Source organism: Carcharodon carcharias, assembly GCF_017639515.1.
Source record: "Carcharodon carcharias isolate sCarCar2 chromosome 29 unlocalized genomic scaffold, sCarCar2.pri SUPER_29_unloc_2, whole genome shotgun sequence".
Lineage (NCBI taxonomy): Eukaryota > Metazoa > Chordata > Chondrichthyes > Lamniformes > Lamnidae > Carcharodon > Carcharodon carcharias.
The window spans coordinates 340,122-360,121 of NW_024470665.1; the positions used below are offsets into that span (position 1 = coordinate 340,122).

The window sequence follows — 20,000 nt, forward strand, 5'->3', positions numbered from 1 at the left end:
ACACCCGAACCCCTCGATCAGATTCCAGTCTGTAACTCACTCCAGGGTATCTGTTATTCTATATATAAACCCCACAAACCTCTCGTTTAGATTCCATTCTGTAACTCACACCCGGGTATCTGTTATTCTATATATAAACCACCCCGAACCCCTCGATTAGATTCCAGTCTGTAACTCACTCCCGTGTATCTTTTATTCTATATATAAACCAGCCTCAACCCCTCGATAAGATTCCAGTCTGTAACTCACTCCTGGTTATCTGTTATATTATATATGAAACCCACAAACCCCTCAATTAGATTCCAATCTGTAACTCACTCCCGGGTATCTGTTATTCTATATATAAACCCCACAAACCTCTCGTTTAGATTCCAGTCTGTAACTCAAACCCGGGTATCTGTTATTCTATATATAAACCACCCCAAACCCCTCGATTAGATTCCAGTCTGTAACTCACTCCCGGGTATCTGTTTTTCTATATATAAACCACCCCGATCCCCTCGATTAGATTCCAAACTGTAACTCACTCCCGGGTGTCTGTTATTCTATATATAAAACCCACAAACCTCTCGTTTCGATTCCAGTCTGTAACTCAAACCCGGGTATCTGTTATTCTATATATAAACCACCACGAAACCCTCGATTAGATTCCAGTCTGTAACTCACTCCCGGGTATCTGTTATTCTATATATAAACCAACCAGAACCCCTCAATTAGATTCCAGTCTGTAACCCACTCCCGGGTATCTGTTATTCTATATATAAACCCCCAAAACACCTCGATTAGATTCCAGTCCGTAACTCACTCCCGGGTATCTGTTATTCTATATATAAACCACCCAAACCACTCAGTTAGATTCTAATCTGTAACTCACTCCCGAGTATCTGTTATTCTATATATAAACCACCCCGAAACTCTGGATTAGATTCCAGTCTGTAACGCACTCCGGGGTATCTGTTATTCTAAATATAAACCAACCCGAACCCCTCGATTAGACTCCAGTCTGTAACTCTCTCCCGGGTATCTGTTATTCTATATATAAACCCCCCCGAACCCCTCGATTAGATTCCAGTCAGTAATTCACTCATGGGTATCTAATATTCTATATATAAACGACCCCGAAACCCTCGATTAGATTCCAGTCTGTTACTCACTCCCGGGTATCTGTAATTCTATAAATAAACCACACCGTACCCCTCGTTCCAGTCTGTAACTCACTCCCGTGTATCTGCTATTCTATATATAAACCACCCCGAACCTCTCAAATAGATTCCAGTCTGTAACTCACTCCCGGATATCTGTTATTCTATAAATAAACCACCCTGAACCCCTCGATTAGATTCCAATCTGTAACTCACTCCTGGGTATCGGTTATTCTATATATAAATCCCCCGAACCCCTCGATTAGATTCCAGTCTGTAATTCACTCCCGGGTACCTTTTATTCTATATATATACTACCCCGAACCCTTCGATTGTATTCCAGTCTGTAACTCACTCCCGGGTATCTGTTACTCTATATAAAAAACCCCCCAAACCGCTCGATTAGATTCTAGTCTGTAACTCACTTTTACGTATCTGTTATTCTATACATAAACCAACCCAAACCTCTCGATTAGATTCCAGTCTGTAACTCACTCCCAGGCACCTGTTATTTTATATATGTACCACCCCGAACCCCTCGATTAGATTCCAGTCTGTAACTCACTCCCAGGCACCTGTTATTTTATATATGTACCACCCCGAACCCTTCGATTAGATTCCAGTCTGTAACGCACTCCAGGGTATCTGTTATTCTGTATATAAACCTCCCTGAACCCCTCGATTAGATTCCAGTCTGTAACTCACTCCAGGGTATCTGTTATTCTATATATAAACAAGCCCGAACCCCTCGATTATATTCCAGTCTGTAACTCACTTTCACGTATATGTTATTCTATACATAAACCACCCCGAACACCTCGATTAGATTCCAGTCTGTAACTCACACCTGGGTATCTGTTATTCTATATGAAAACGACCCCGAACCCCTCGGTTAGATTCCAGTCTGTAACTCACTCCCGGATACCTGTTATTCTATATATAAACCCCCAAAACCGCTCGATTAGATTCTAGTCTGTACCTCACTTTCAGGTGTCTGTTATTCTATATATAAACCATCCCAAACCCCTCGATTAGATTCCTGTCTGTAAATCACTCCCAGGCACCTGTTATTTTATATATGTATCACCCCGAACCCCTCGATTAGATTCCAGTCTGTAACTCACTCCCAGGCACCTGTTATTTTATATATGTACCACCCCGAACCCCTCGATTAGATTCCAGTCTGTAACTCCCTCCCGGGTATCTGTTATTCTATATATAAAGTCCCCGAACCCCTCGATTAGATTCCAGTCTGTAACTCACTCCCGGGTATCTGTTCTTCTATATATAAACCACCCTGAACCCCTCGATTAGATTCCAGTCAGTAACTCAATCCCGGAAATCTGTTATTCTATATAGAAACCACCTTGAACCCCGTGATTAGATTCCAATCCGTAACTCACTCCCGGGTGTCTGTTATTCTATATATAAATCAACCGAGGCCCTCAATTAGATTCCAGTCTGTAACTCACTCCCAGGTATCTTTTGTTCTATAAATAAACCGCACCATACCCCTCGTTCCAGTCTGTAATTCACTCCCAGGTATCTGTTATTTTATATATATACCACCCCGAACCACTCGATTAGATTCCAGGCTGTAACCCACTCCCGGGTATCTGTTATTCTATATATAAACCACCCCGAACCCCTCGATTAGATTCCAGGCTGTAACTCACTCCCGGGTATCTGTTATTCTATATATAAAGCCCCCGAACCCCTCGATTAGATTCCAGCCTGTAACTCACTCCCAGGCACCTGTTATTTTATATATGTACCACCCCGAACCCCTCGATTAGATTCCAGTCTCTAACTCACTCCCGGGTATCTGTTATTCTATATATAAACCACCCTGAACCCCTCGATTAGATTCCAGTCTGTAACTCACTTTCACGTATCTGTTATTCTATACATAAACCACCCCAAATCCCTCGATTATATTCCAGTCTGTAACTCACTCCCAGGCACCTGTTATTTTATATATATACCACCCCGAACCCCTCGATTAGATTCCAGTCTGTAACTCACTCCCGGGTATCTGTTATTCTATATATAAATCCCACAAACCCCTCGATTAGATTCCAGTCTGTAACTCAATCCCAGGTATCTTTTGTTCTATAAATAAACCGCACCATACCCCTCGTTCCAGTCTGTAATTCACTCCCAGGTATCTGTTATTTTATATATATACCACCCCGAACCACTCGATTAGATTCCAGGCTGTAACCCACTCCCGAGTATCTGTTATTCTATATATAAAGCCCCCGAACCCCTCGATTAGATTCCAGTCTGTAACTCACTCCCAGGCACCTGTTATTTTATATATGTACCACCCCGAACCCCTCGATTAGATTCCAGTCTCTAACTCACTCCCGGGTATCTGTTATTCTATATATAAACTGCCCCGAACCCCTCGATTAGATTCCAGTCTGTAACTCACTCCCAGGCACCTGTTATTTTATATATATACCATCCCGAACCCCTCGATTAGATTCCAGTCTGTAACTCACTCCCGGGTATCTGTAATTCTATATACAAACCACCACGACACGCTCGATTAGATTCCAGTCTGTAACTCACTCCCGGTTATCTGTTATTCTATATATAAACTACCCAAACCACTCAATTAGATTCCAGTCTGTAACTCACTCCCAGGTATCTCTTATTCTTTATCTAAGCCACCACGAACCCTTCGATTAGATTCCAGTCTGTAACTCAATCCCGGGAATCTGTTATTCTATATAGACCCACCTTGAACCCCTCGATTAGATTCCAGTCTGTAACTCACTCCCGGGTGTCTGTTATTCTATATATAAATCCACCGAGGCCCTCAATTAGATTCCAGTCTTAACTCACTCCCAGGTATCCTTTGTTCTATAAATAAACCGCACCATACCCCTCGTTCCAGTCTGTAATTAACTCCCAGGTATCTGTTATTCTATATATATAAACCACCCCGAACCCCTCAATTAGATGCCAGTCTGTAACTCACCCCCCCCCGTGTATCTGTTATTCTATATATAAACCCTCGAACCACTCGATTAGATTCCAGTCTGTAACTCACTCCCGGGTATCTGTTATTCTATATATAAACCACCCTCAACCCCTCGATAAGATTCCAGTCTGTAACTCACTCCTGGTTATCTGTTATATTATATATGAAACCCACAAACCCCTCAATTAGATTCAAATCTGTAACTCACTCCCGGCTATCTGTTATTCTATATACAAACCACCCCGAAACACTCGATTAGATTCCAGTCTGTAACTCACTCCCGGTTATCTGTTATTCTATTATTAAACCACCCCAAACCCCTCGATTAGATTCCAGTCTGTAACTCACTCCCAGGCACCTTTTATTTTATATATATATACCACCCCGAACCCCTCGATTAGATTCCAGTCTGTAACTCTCTCCCGGGTATCTGTTATTCTATATATAAACCCCACAAACCCCTCAATGAGATCCCAGTCTGTAACTCACTCCCGGGTATCTGTTAATCTATATATAAACCACCCCGAACGCCTCGATTAGATTCCAGTCTGTTACTCACTCCCGGGTATCTGTTATTCTATATATAAACCACCCCATACCCCTCGTTCCAGTCTGTGACTCACTCCCGGATATCTGCTATTCTATATATAAACCACCCCGAACCCCTCGATTAGGTTCCAGTCTGTAACTCACTCCCGGATATCTCTTATTCTATATATAAATCCCCCAAACCCCTCCATTTGATTCCAGTCTGTACCTCACTCCCAGGCACCTGTTATTTTATATATATACCACCCCGAACCCTTCGATTAGATTCCAGTCTGTAACTCACTCCCGGGTATCTGTTCTTTTATATAGAAACCCCACAAACCCCTCAATTAGATTCCAGTCTGTAACTCACTCCCGGGTATCTGTTATTTTGTATATAAACCCCACAAACCCTCGATTAGATTCCAGTCTGTAACTCACACCCGGGTCTCTGTTATTCTATATATAAACCACTCCGAACCCCTCGATTAGATTCCAGTCTGTAACTCACTCCCGGATACCTGTTATTCTACATATAAACCCTCCAAACCCCTCAATTAGATTTTAGTGTGTAACTCACTTTCAGGTATCTGTTATTCTATTATTAAACCACCCCGAACCCCTCGATTAGATTCCAGTCTGTAAGTCTCTCCCGGGTATCTGTTATTCTATATATAAACCCCACAAACCCCTCGATTAGAATCCAGTCTGTAACTCACTCCCGGGTATCTGTTATTCTATATATAAACCCCACAAACCCCTTGATTAGATTCCAGTCTGTAACTCACACCCGGGTATCTGTTATTTTATATATAAACCATGCCGAACCCCTCGATTAGATTCCAGTCTGTAACTCACTCCAGGGTATCTGTTTTTCTATATATAAACCACCCCGATCCCATCGATTAGATTCCAATCTGTAACTCACTCCCGGATACCTGTTATTCTATAGATAAACCCCCCAAACCCCTCAATTAGATTCTAGTGTGTAACTCACTTTCAGGTATCTGTTATTCTATTATTAAACCACTCCGAACCCCTCGATTAGATTCTAGTCTGTAACCCACTCCCAGGCACCTGTTATTTTATATATATACCACCCCGAACCCTTCGATTAGATTCCAGTCTGTAACTCACTCCCGGGTATCTGTTATTCTATATATAAACCACCCCGAACCCCTCAAGTAGATTCCAGTCTGTAACTCACTCCCGGGTATCTGTTTTTCAATATAGAAACCACCCCGATCCCCTCGATTAGATTCCAGTCTGTAACTCACTCCCGGGTATCGGTTATTCTATATATAAATCCCACAAACCTCTCGTTTAGATTCCAGTCTGTAACTCACACCCGGGTATCTGTTATTCTATATATAAACCACCCCGAAACACTCGATTAGATTCCAGCCCATACCACTCTCCCGGGTATCTGTTATTCTGTATATAAACCATCCCGAACCCCTCGATTAGAATCAAGTTTGTAACTCACTCCCGGGTATCTGTTATTCTATATATAAACCAACCAGAACCCGTCGATTAGATTCAAGTCTGTAACTCACTCCCGGGTATCTGTTATTCTGTATATAAACCCCCAAACCCCTCGATTAGATTCCAGTCTGTAACTCACTCCAGGGTATCTGTTTTTCTATATATAAACCACTCTGAACCCCTCGATTAGATTCCAGTCTGTAACTCAGTCCAGGGTATCTGTTTTTCTATATATAAACCGCCCTGAACCCCTCGATTAGATTCCAGTCTGTAACTCACTCCCGGGTATCTGTTATTCTATATATAAACCACCCCGATCCCCTCGGTTAGATTCCAATCTGTAACTCACTCCCGGATACCTGTTATTCTATATATAAACCACCCAAACCCCTCAATTAGATTCTAGTGTGTAACTCACTTTCAGGTATCTGTTATTCTATTATTAAACCACCCCAAACCCCTCGATTAGATTCCAGTCTGTAACTCACTCCCAGGCACCTTTTATTTTATATATATATACCACCCCGAACACCTCGATTAGATTCCAGTCTGTAACTCTCTCCCGGGTATCTGTTATTCTATATATAAACCCCACAAACCCCTCGATTAGATTCCAGACTGTAACTCACACCCGGGTATCTGTTATTCTATATATAAACCAACCCCCGAACCCCTCGATTAGATTCCAGTCTTCAACTCACTCCCAGGTATCTGTTATTCTATATATAAACAATCCCGATCCCCTCGATTAGATTCCAGTCTGTAACTCACTCCCGGGTATCTGTTATTCTATATATACACTCCCCGAACCCCTCGATTAGATTCCAGTCTGTAACTCACTCCTGGGAATCTGTTAATCTATATATGAACCACCCAAACCGCTCGATTAGATTCCAGTCTGTAACTCACAACTGGGTCTCTGTTATTCTATATATAAACCACTCCGAACCCCTCGATTAGATTCCAGTCTGTAACTCACTCCCGGATACCTGTTATTCTATATATAAACCCTCCAAACCCCTCAATTAGATTCTAGTGTGTAACTCACTTTCAGGTATCTGTTATTCTATTATTAAACCACCCCAAACCCCTCGATTAGATTCCAGTCTGTAACTCACTCCCAGGCATCTTTTATTTTATATATGTATACCACCCCGAACCCCTCGATTAGATTCCAGTCTGTAACTCTCTCCCGGGTACCTGTTATTCTATATATAAACCCCACAAACCCCTCGATTAGATTCCAGACTGTAACTCACACCCGGGTATCTGTTATTCTATATATAAACCCCACAAACCCCTCGATTAGATTCCAGACTGTAACTCACACCTGGGTATCTGTTATTCTATATATAAACCAACCCCCGAACCCCTCGATTAGATTCCAGTCTGCAACTCACTACCGGGTATCTGTTATTCTATATATAAACAATCCCGATCCCCTCGATTTGATTCCTGTCTGTAACTCACTCCCGGGTATCTGTTATTCTATATATACACTCCCCGAACCCCTCGATTAGATTCCAGTCTGTAACTCACTCCCGGGTATCTTTTATTCTGTATATAAACCACCAAAACCCCTCGATGAGATCCCAGTCTGTAACTCACTCCCGGGTATCTGTTAATCTATATATAAACCACCACCGAACGCCTCGATTAGATTCCAGTCTGTTACTCACTCCCGGGTATCTGTTATTCTATAAATAAACCACCCCATACCCCTCGTTCCAGTCTGTGACTCACTCCCGGGTATCTGCTATTCTATATATGAACCACCCCGAACCCCTCGATTAGGTTCCAGTCTGTAACTCACTCCCGGATATCTCTTATTCTATATATAAATCCCCCAAACCCCTCCATTTGATTCCAGTCTGTACCTCACTCCCAGGCACCTGTTATTTTATACATATACCACCCCGAACCCTTTGATTAGATTCCAGTCTGTAACTCACTCCCGGGTAACTGTTCTTTTATATAGAAACCCCACAAACCCCTCAATTAGATTCCAGTCTGTAACTCACTCCCGGGTATCTGTTATTCTGTATATAAACCCCACAAACCCCTCGATTAGATTCCAGTCTGTAACTCACACCCGGGTATCTGTTATTCTATATATAAACCACTCCGAACCCCTCGATTAGATTCCAGTCTGTAACTCACTCCCGGATACCTGTTATTCTATATGGAAACCCCCCAAACCCCTCAATTAGATTCTAGTGTGTAACTCACTTTCAGGTATCTGTTATTCTATTATTAAACCATCCCGAACCCCTCGATTAGATGCCAGTCTGTAAGTCTCTCCCGGGTATCTGTTATTCTATATATAAACCCCACAAACCCCTCGATTAGATTCCAGTCTGTAACTCACACCTGGGTATCTGTTATTCTATATATAAACCACGCCGAACCCCTCGATTAGATTCCAGTCTGTAACTCACTCCAGGGTATCTGTTTTTCTATATATAAACCACCCCGATCCCCTCGATTAGATTCCAATCTGTAACTCACTCCCGGATACCTGTTATTCTATATATAAACCCCCCAAACCCCTCAATTAGATTCTAGTGTGTAACTCACTTTCAGGTATCTGTTATTCTATTATTAAACCACTCCGAACCCTTCGATTAGATTCTAGTCTGTAACCCACTCCCAGGCACCTGTTATTTTATATATATACCACCCCGAACCCTTCGATTAGATTCCAGTCTGTAACTCACTCCCGGGTATCTGTTATTCTTTATATAAACCCCACAAACCCCTCGATTAGATTCCAGTCTGTAACTCACACCCGGGTATCTGTTATTCTATATATAAACCACGCCGAACCCCTCGATTAGATTCCAGTCTGTAACTCACTCCACGGTATCTGTTTTTCTATATATAAACCACCCCGATCCCCTCGATTAGATTCCAATCTGTAACTCACTCCCGGATACCTGTTATTCTATATATAAACCCCCCAAACCCCTCAATTAGATTCTAGTGTGTAACTCACTTTCAGGTATCTGTTATTCTATTATTAAACCACCCCGAACCCCTCGATTAGATTCTAGTCTGTAAGTCTCTCCCGGGTATCTGTTATTCTATATATAAACCCCACAAACCCCTCGATTAGATTCCAGTCTGTAACTCACTCCCAGGCACCTTTTATTTTATATATATATACCACCCCGAACCCCTCGATTAGATTCCAGTCTGTAACTCTCTCCCGGGTATCTGTTATTGTGTATATAAACCACCCTGAATCCCTCGATTAGATTCCAGTCTGTAACTCACTCCCGGGTATCTGTTATTCTGTATATAAACCACCCCGAACCCCTCGATTAGATTCCAGTCTGTAACTCACTCCCGGGTATCTGTTATTCTATATATAAACCCCCCAAACCCCTCAATTAGATTCTAGTGTGTAACTCACTTTCAGGTATCTGTTATTCTATTATTAAACCACCCCAAACCCTTCGATTAGATTCCAGTCTGTAACTCACTCCCGGGTATCTGTTATTCTGTATATAAACCCCACAAACCCCTCGATTAGATTCCAGTCTGTAACTCACACCCGGGTATCTGTTATTCTATATATAAACCACTCCGAACCCCTCGATTAGATTCCAGTCTGTAACTCAGTCCAGGGTATCTGTTTTTCTATATATAAACCACCCCGATCCCCTCGATTAGATTCCAGTCTGTAACTCACTCCCGGATACCTGTTATTCTATATATGAACCCCCCAAACCCCTCAATTAGATTCTAGTGTGTTACTCACTTTCAGGTATCTGTTATTCTATTGTTAAACCACCCCGAACCCCTCGATTAGATTCTAGTCTGTAAGTCTCTCCCGGGTATCTGTTATTCTGTATATAAACCCCACAAACCCCTCGATTAGATTCCAGTCTGTAACTCACTCCCAGGCACCTTTTATTTTATATATATATACCACCCCGAACCCCTCGATTAGATTCCAGTCTGTAACTCTCTCCCGGGTATCTGTTATTGTGTATATAAACCACCCTGAATCCCTCGATTAGATTCCAGTCTGTAACTCACTCCCGGGTATCTGTTATTCTGTATATAAACCACCCCGAACCCCTCGATTAGATTCCAGTCTGTAACTCACTCCCGGGTATCTGTTATTCTATATATAAACCCCCCAAACCCCTCAATTAGATTCTAGTGTGTAACTCACTTTCAGGTATCTGTTATTCTATTATTAAACCACCCCAAACCCTTCGATTAGATTCCAGTCTGTAACTCACTCCCGGGTATCTGTTATTCTGTATATAAACCCCACAAACCCCTCGATTAGATTCCAGTCTGTAACTCACACCCGGGTATCTGTTATTCTATATATAAACCACTCCGAACCCCTCGATTAGATTCCAGTCTGTAACTCAGTCCAGGGTATCTGTTTTTCTATATATAAACCACCCCGATCCCCTCGATTAGATTCCAGTCTGTAACTCACTCCCGGATACCTGTTATTCTATATATGAACCCCCCAAACCCCTCAATTAGATTCTAGTGTGTTACTCACTTTCAGGTATCTGTTATTCTATTGTTAAACCACCCCGAACCCCTCGATTAGATTCTAGTCTGTAAGTCTCTCCCGGGTATCTGTTATTCTGTATATAAACCCCACAAACCCCTCGATTAGATTCCAGTCTGTAACTCACTCCCAGGCACCTTTTATTTTATATATATATACCACCCCGAACCCCTCGATTAGATTCCAGTCTGTAACTCACTCCCGGGTATCTGTTATTCTATATATAAAATATCCCGAACCCCTCGATTAGATTCCAGGCTGTAACTCACTCCCGGGTATCTGTTATTCTGTATATAAACCACCCTGAATCCCTCGATTAGATTCCGGACTACACGTCACTTGTCCGTTTTACAGGCGTTCTCCCTGTTTGCCTGGGTGCAGCTGACATGGAGTCGCTGCACCCAGAGAAGGAAATCCCCCCTCCTTACCCGGTCTGGCCTCCATGTGCCTCTTCACCCGCCCCTCTGAGACATTCTAACAAGGCATGGCGCCGAACCAGCCCGCGTTGTGCAGTGCTTCAAGGAGGACGCTCGGCACCGCCCCCTCGAGGGGTAGTTAGGGATGGGCAGTAAACCCTGGGCCCAGCCAGCGTCGCCCGCATCCCACGCCCATCGGCCGATGTTTGGGGATGCGAGGTGGGGGCTGGTGGGGCGGTGGGGAGGGGGAGGCGGCGGTCAGTCTGGGTGGAGCAGCAAACCTTCCACCACCGGCAGCTCGCAGGCGATCTGGAGCCAGGAGGTTTGTCCCCCGCTCCGTACTGGACCCCGGCCTCGCGCCGCTGATTTCCGCTTCCGAGTGGCCTCAGCTTGGCGGGTGTCATCATCACCACCGCCGAGTGAGACAGGAGGCGGGGGTTGGGTGGGGGCCGGGGGGGCAGAATCTCCGGACAGAACCGAGGGGCTCCCCTGTTACTCCGCAGCCCCCCACCCCCCACCCCCTCCAACCCCCCCACCCCCGGCACCCGCACTCCCACCTCAGGTCGTCCCGGAGGCTCCCCCCCCTCCCCTGCAGCCCCCACCTCGTTCTTCCTCCAAATAGTGGCCGTGGGATCATTCACCCCCGCCCGCGAGCGCAGACGGGGGTCTGGGGTTAACGTCAGTCAGTGGGAGTGGATGCAGAATGGGCGTTTAACTCATCCTTCCAGACTGAACATTCTCGTCTCTTGTTCCCCACACCAGCGGAGTTCCCGAGGAGGGAGGGGGGTGAATTGTCGCCCCCTCTCCTGTCACAGAGCTGGGCTGGAGTTGCTAGGAAACTGTGCACAGACGGTCGCATTGAGAAGTGTTGGCAGGACGGCCGCTCTCACTCCGTGTCCCAGTGCCAGCCCCCAGACCCCAGACCCCAGCCCCCAGCCCCCAGACCCCAGCCCCCAGACCCCAGACCCCAGACCCCAGCCTCCAGCCCCCAGACCCCAGACCCCAGCCTCCAGACCCCAGACCCCAGACCCCCAGCCCCAGACCCCAGCCCCCAGACCCCAGACCCCAGCCCCCAGACCCCAGACCCCAGATCCCAGCCCCCAGCCCCCAGACCCCAGCCCCCAGACCCCAGACCCCAGACCCCAGCCTCCAGCCCCCAGACCCCAGATCCCAGCCCCCAGCCCCCAGACCCCAGACCCCAGCCTCCAGCCCCCAGACCCCAGACCCCAGCCTCCAGACCCCAGACCCCAGACCCCAGACCCCAGCCCCCAGCCCCCAGCCCCCAGCCCCCAGCCTCCAGACCCCATCCCCCAGACCCCAGACCCCAGCCTCCAGACCCCAGCCCCCAGCCCCCAGCAGGTGTCGTTCTGTGAGAATCAGGTCTCCGCAGTCACCCCGGACCCTGAATGCAGCCCCATTGTCAGTCAGACGGTGGGAGGAGGGATGGAGGTGGGGGACAGGACAAGAACTCACACACACCCTCACACACACTGACACACACTGACAGACACACACCCTCACACACACACCCTCACACACACTGACACACACTGACAGACACACACCCTCACACACACTGACACACACTGACAGACACACACCCTCACACACACACCCTCACACACACTGACAGACACACACCCTCACACACACTGACACACACACACCCTCACACACACACCCTCACACACACTGACAGACACACACCCTCACACACACTGACACACACACCCTCACACACACTGACACACACACACCCTCACACACACATCCTCACACACACTGACACACACTGACAGACACACACCCTCACACACACTGACACACACACACCCTCACACATACACCCTCACACACACTGACAGACACACACCCTCACACACACTGACACACACACCCTCACACACACTGACACACACACACCCTCACACACACATCCTCACACACACTGACACACACTGACAGACACACACCCTCACACACACACCCTCACACACACTGACAGACACACACCCTCACACACACTGACACGCACACCCTCACACACACTGACACACACACACCCTCACACACACATCCTTACACACACTGACAGACACACGCCCTCACACACACACCCTCACACACACCCTCACACACACTGACACACACTGACAGACACACACCCTCACACACACTGACACACACTGACACACACACACCCTTACACACACCCTCATACACACCCTCACACATACTGACAGACATACACCCTCACACACACTGACAAACACACCCTCACACACACTGACACACATACCCGTACACACACTGACACACACACACCCTCACACACACTGACACACACACACACCCACGCAAACACACTTTCACACACACTGACACACACACCCTCAGACACACTGACAGACAAACCCTCACATACACCCCTACACACACTGACAGACACACACCCTCACACACACTGACACACACACACACCCTCACACACACTGACAGACATACACCCTCACACACACTGACACACACACACCCTCACACACACCCTCACACATACCCGTACACATACTGACAGACACATCGCCCTCAAACACACCCTCACACACACTGACACACACACACCCTCACATACACTGACAGACACACACCCTCACACATACCCTTACACACATTGACAGACACACAACCTCACACACACTGACACACACACACACCCTCACACACACTGACAGACACACACCCTCACACACACTGACACACACACACCCTCGCATACACTGACAGACACACACCCTCACACATACCCTTACACACATTGACAGACACACAACCTCACACACACTGACACACACACACACCCTCACACACACTGACAGACACACACCCTCACACACACTGACACACACACCCTCACACACACTGACACACACACACCCTCACACACACCCTCACACATACCCGTACACACACTGACAGACACATCGCCCTCACACACACTGACACACACACACCCTCACACACACTGACAGACACACACCCTCACACATAACCTTACACATATTGACAGACACACACCCTCACACACACCCTTACACACATTGACAGACACACACCATCACACATACTCTCACACACACTGACAGACACACACTCTCACACACACTGACAGACACATCGCCCTCACACACACAGTCACACACACATCCTCATGCACACTGACACACACACAAACACCCACACAAACACACTCTAACACACACTGACACACACACACCTTCACACACACCCTTACACACACTGACAGACACACACCGACAGACACACACAATCACACACACTTTCACACATACCCTTAAACACACTGACAGACACACACCCTCACACACACTGACACACACACCCTTACACACACTGACACACACACCCTTACACACACTGACACACTAACACACACACACCCACACAAACACACGCTCACACACACCCTTACATGCACACACCCTCACACACACCCACTCACACACTCACAAACACTGACATAAACACTCACACACACAGTGACAAACACACAAACCCTTACACACACTGACAAACACATCGCCCTCACACGCACACATTCACACACACTGACATACACACACCCTCACACACATTGACACACACACAAACACTCATACACACACTGACAGACACACACCCTCAAACACACACTCTCACACACACATTCTCACACACACGGACAGACACACACCCTTACACACACCGACAGAGGGAGCTTTACTCTGTATCTAACCCCGCGCTCTACCTGTCCTGGGAGTGTTTGATGGGGACAGTGTAGAGGAAGCTTTACTCTGTATCTAACCCCGTGCTGTGCCAGTACTGGGAGTGTTTGATGGGGACAGTGTAGAGGAAGCTTTACTCTGTATCTAACCCCGTGCTGTGCCAGTACTGGGAGTGTTTGATGGGGACAGTGTAGAGGGAGATTTACTCTGCGTCTAACCCCGTGCTGTACCTGTCCTGGGAGTGTTTGATGGGGACAGTGTAGAGGGAGATTTACTCTGTATCTAACCCCGTGCTGTACCTGTCCTGGGAGTGTTTGGTCGGGACGGTGTAGAGGGAACTTTATTCTTTACTAATTGGAGACAATTTGTATTGCCCTATTAACACTCTCACCTTCCTCCTCCATTTTGAACAGCGAGTGAATGAAGTCTTTGTTCCAGCTTGAGTCTGCACGGTTCCCACGGTAACAGCCAAGCGGTGAGAATAAGCACCACCGGATTGCACAGCAGAAACTGGCTGAGAAATGTGGAGCAAAATGTGGCAGGACTGTGTCCTCATTCCACCAGAGTTCATGTTAACTGGAGGGGACAGAGAGAGGAAGAGAGAGAGAGAGAGAGAGACAGGGATATGGAGACAGAAAGAGAGAGAGAGACAGAGAGCGAGAGACAGAGAGTGAGGGAGAGGGAGAGGCAAAGAGAGACAGAAACAGAGATAGAAACAGAGAGTGAGAGACAGAGTCAGAGAGACAGAGAGCGTGACACACACAAAGACACAGAGAGAGCGAGGGAGAGAGAGGGAGAGAGAGGGAGAGAGAGACACACACATACACAGAGACAGATAGAGGGGTAGAGAGAAAAAGAGCAATGGAGACAGTCACAGACTAAGAGGGAGGGAGTGACAGAGAGAGATACAAAGAGAGTGAGAGGGTGGCATACAGAGATAGATGGAGATAGAGGGAGAGAGACTCAGCTAGAGACAGTGACAGAGGGACAGAGAGAGAGACAGATAGAGACATAGAGAGACGGAGACAGAGTGAGAGAGCGAGACAGAGAGACATAGAGAGACGGAGGCAGAGAGAGAGAGAGACAGAGAGAGATGGAGACAGAGAGAGAGAGAGAGAGAGACAGAGAGCAAGAGACAAAGAGACACAGAGACGGACACAGAGTGAGAGAGAGAGAGATAGAGAGAGAGGGAGAGAGACACAGAGAGATAGGGACAGAGAGAGAGAGGCAAAGAGAGAGAGAGAGAGAGACAGTGACAGGGAAAGAACACAGAGAGAGAGATGCGGAAAGAGAGAGAGAGATGGTGACAGAGGGAGAGAGGCAGACAGAGATGGATGGAGACAGATGGAGAGAGACACAGAGAGAGAGACTGCGAGTGTGAGAGATAGAGAGAGAGACAGAGAAGCATGATGAAGGGGCTGAAGGGCCTCTCTTGTGCGTGTGAGACAGGAGGTATGTCCCGCTGTGACAGTCAATGTCTGCAGTGATTCTGAAACTAGGACACTGCAGTACACGAGGTCTGGTACTACATTGGGGACAGCCCATGTGGGATTGACAGTATTCACACTGTCCAACGTACAGGCACTGACAATGGGGACAGCTTTGGGTGAATGGGCCACAGAGGTGACCCTCAAACCGGGGTCTGCTCCAGCCCCTCAGGTAAAGCGGTGCTTCTGCAATTCTGTCAACCTGTCGGGTATACGCACCAGACTGAGCTCACTGACCAACTCTGCCTCCCGCTCCATAGGCAACTGGAATATATCAAACACCCTTAACATCACAAAACATCCCAAGCTGCTTCACAGCCACGTAAATCAAACAGAATCGGACCCCCAGTCACATGTGGAGATTGTAGGGACAGGCGAACAGAACCTCAGTCAAAAGGGTCAGTTCTAAGGAGAGTCTTAAAGAAGAAGAGAGAGACAGAGACAGAGCGAGAGACAGAGACAGAGACAGAGAGAGAGAGAAAGGGGGGAAGAGGGGATTAGGGAGGGAATTCCAGAGCTTAGGGCCCCAGGCAGCTGAAGGCACGGTCGCCAATGGTGGAGCGATGGGAATCGGGGGATGGTCAAGAGGCCGGAATTGGAGGAGCACAGAGATCTCGGAGGGTTGTAGGGGCTGGAGGAGGTTACAGAGATAGGGAGGGTTGTAGGGACTGGAGGAGGTTACAAAGATAGGGAGGGTTGTAGGGGATGGAGGAGGTTACAGAGATAGGGTGGGTTGTAGCGGCTGGAGGAGGTTACAGAGATAGGGAGGGTTGTAGGGGCTGGAGGAGGTTACAGAGATAGGGAGGGTTGTAGGTGCTGGAGGAGGTTACAGAGATAGGGAGGGGTGTAGGGGCTGGAGGGTGTTACAGAGATAGGGAGGGTTGTAGGGGCTGGAGGGTGTTACAGAGATAGGGAGGGTTGTAGGGGCTGGAGGAGGTTACAGAGATAGGGAGGGTTGTAGGTGTTGGAGGAGGTTACAGAGATAGGGAGGGTTGTAGGTGCTGGAGGAGGTTACAGAGATAGGGAGGGTTCTGGAGGTTGGAGGGTGTTACAGTGATAGGGAGGGTTGTAGGGGCTGGAGGAGGTTACAGAGATAGGGAGGGTTGTAGGTGCTGGAGGAGGTTACAGAGATAGGGAGGGTTGTAGGTGCTGGAGGAGGTTACAGAGATAGGGAGGGTTGTAGAGGTTGGAGGGTGTTACAGAGATAGGGAGGGTTGTAGGTGCTGGAGGAGGTTACAGAGATAGGGAGGGTTGTAGGTGCTGGAGGAGGTTACAGAGATAGGGAGGGTTGTAGGTGCTGGAGGAGGTTACAGAGATAGGGAGGGTTGTAGGTGCTGGAGGAGGTTACAGAGATAGAGAGGGTTGTAGGGGCTGGAGGAGGTTACAGAGATAGGGAGGGTTGTAGGTGCTGGAGGAGGATACAGAGATAGGGATGAGGAAGAGGAAGGATTTGAAAACCGGGATGAGTATTTGTCAGGGCAGAACCCAGTGCGGGTGAGGGAGCAGAGTGGGTGCTGGGTGAGAGGGTTTCGAGTTTCAGACTGACGCCCATCATCCCCTGACTGGGACTGGCTGACTGACAGGAAAACCCAGAGTGTGCAGCCTGTGGCCATTCGACTGTGAACGACTGTGAGTGACAGTGTACAGAGAGGGCCAACAGAAGGGAACATGTGGAGACCTCACTCTGTCTCAGTGACCTCGAGATTCTCAGGACATTGCCCAAGCAGCACGACGGAGTGTGCAGGGTGTTTAGAGGCATTGTGTTCACAATCCAATCACCCACATCCGAATTTTCACACAATACAAAACTGCGCCTGAATGATATAACACATGGCAAAATAATGCAGATCACCTGTTAAACTCGATGTCCCAAAAAAGGACCAATCAGTGGGAGGGTCAGTACTGAGGGAGTGCCGCACTCTTAGAGGGTCAGTACTGAGGGAGTGCTGCACTGTCGGAGGGTCAGTACTGAGGGAGTGCTGCACGGTCAGAGAGTCAGTACTGAGGGAGTGCTGCACTGTCGGAGGGTCAGTACTGAGGGAGTGCTGCACTGTCAGAGAGTCAGTACTGAGGGAGTGCTGCACTGTCAGAGGGTCAGTACTGAGGGAGTGCTGCACTGTAAGAGTTTCAGTACTGAGGGAGTGCTGCACTGTCAGAGGGTCAGTACTGAGGGAGTGCCGCACTGTCAGAGTGTCAGTACTGAGGGAGTGCTGCACTGTCGGAGGGTCAGTACTGAGGGAGTGCCGCACTCTCAGAGGGTCAGTAATGAGGGAGTGCCGCACTGTCAGAGGGTCAGTACTGAGGGAGTGCTGCACTGTCAGAGGGTCAGTACTGAGGGAGTGCCGCACTGTCGGAGGGTCAGTACTGAGGGAGTGCCGCACTGTCGGAGGGACAGTACTGAGGGAGTGCCGCACTGTCGGAGGGTCAGTACTGAGGGACTGCTGCACTGTCAGAGGGTCAGTACTGAGGGAGTGCTGCATTGTCGGAGGGTCAGTACTGAGGGAGTGCTGCACTGTCGGAGGGTCAGTACTGAGGGAGTGTTGCACTGTCAGAGGGTCAGTACTGAGGGAGTGTTGCACTGTCAGAGGGTCAGTACTGAGGGAGTGCTGCACTGTCAGAGGGTCAGTACTGAGGGAGCGCTGCATTGTCGGAGGGTCAGTACTGAGAGAGTGTTGCACTGTCAGAGGGTCAGTACTGAGGGAGTGTTGCACTGTCAGAGGGTCAGTGCTGAGGGAGTGCCGCACTGTCAGAGGGTCAGTACTGAGGGTGTGTTGCACTATCAGAGGGTCAGTACTGAGGGAGTGCCGCACTGTCAGAGGGTCAGTACTGAGGGAGTGCTGCACTATCAGAGGGTCAGTACTGAGGGAGTGCTGCGCTGTCAGAGGGTCAGTACTGAGGGAGTGCTGCACTGTCAGAGGGTCAGTACTGAGGGAGTGCTGCACTGTCAGAGGGTCAGTACTGAGGGAGTGCTGCACTGTCGGAGGGTCAGTACTGAGGGAGTGCTGCACTGTCGGAGGGTCAGTACTGAGGGAGTGCTGCACTGTCAGAGGGTCAGTACTGAGGGAGTGCTGCACTGTCGGAGGGTCAGTACTGAGGGAGTGCTGCACTGTCGGAGGGTCAGTACTGAGGGAGTGCTGCACTGTCGGAGGGTCAGTACTGAGGGAGTGCTGCACTGTCGGAGGGTCAGTACTGAGGGAGTGCTGCACTGTCAGAGGGTCAGTACTGAGGGAGTGCTGCACTGTCGGAGGGTCAGTACTGAGGGAGTGCTGCACTGTCGGAGGGTCAGTACTGAGGGAGTGCTGCACTGTCGGAGGGTCAGTACTGAGGGAGTGCTGCACTGTCGGAGGGTCAGTACTGAGGGAGCGCCGGGTGGTCCTGATGGGTGTGGGGGGAGGAGTAGGAGGAGGAGGGGGCTGGGGGGTAACCGGGCCCTGACCCATCGCCAAGCCTGCCGGGGGGAGTGGAGCTGGCACGGGGAGCGGGGGAGGAGCCGCGTCATCACCAAATGCAACGTCCTCTCGCCCGGGGATCGATGGGGGGGGGGGTGGTGGTGGGGGTGGGGGTGAAGACCCTTCGAGGACTCCAGGCCCAACAACAGCAACAACAACAAGTGCTTGCATTTGTA

General features: G+C 48.4%; 1 protein-coding gene across 1 annotated transcript in view; it reads right to left on the bottom strand.

Moving 5' to 3' along the window:
• Positions 1–11,510, bottom strand: part of LOC121274021 (rho GTPase-activating protein 32-like) — a 67,072-nt gene extending 55,562 nt beyond the window's left edge. The window contains exon 1 of the mRNA XM_041181152.1: positions 11,388–11,510. Coding sequence (XP_041037086.1) covers positions 11,388–11,510 — 123 coding nt within the window. The remainder of the gene's footprint in view (positions 1–11,387) is intronic.
• Positions 11,511–20,000: the final 8,490 nt, after the last annotated feature.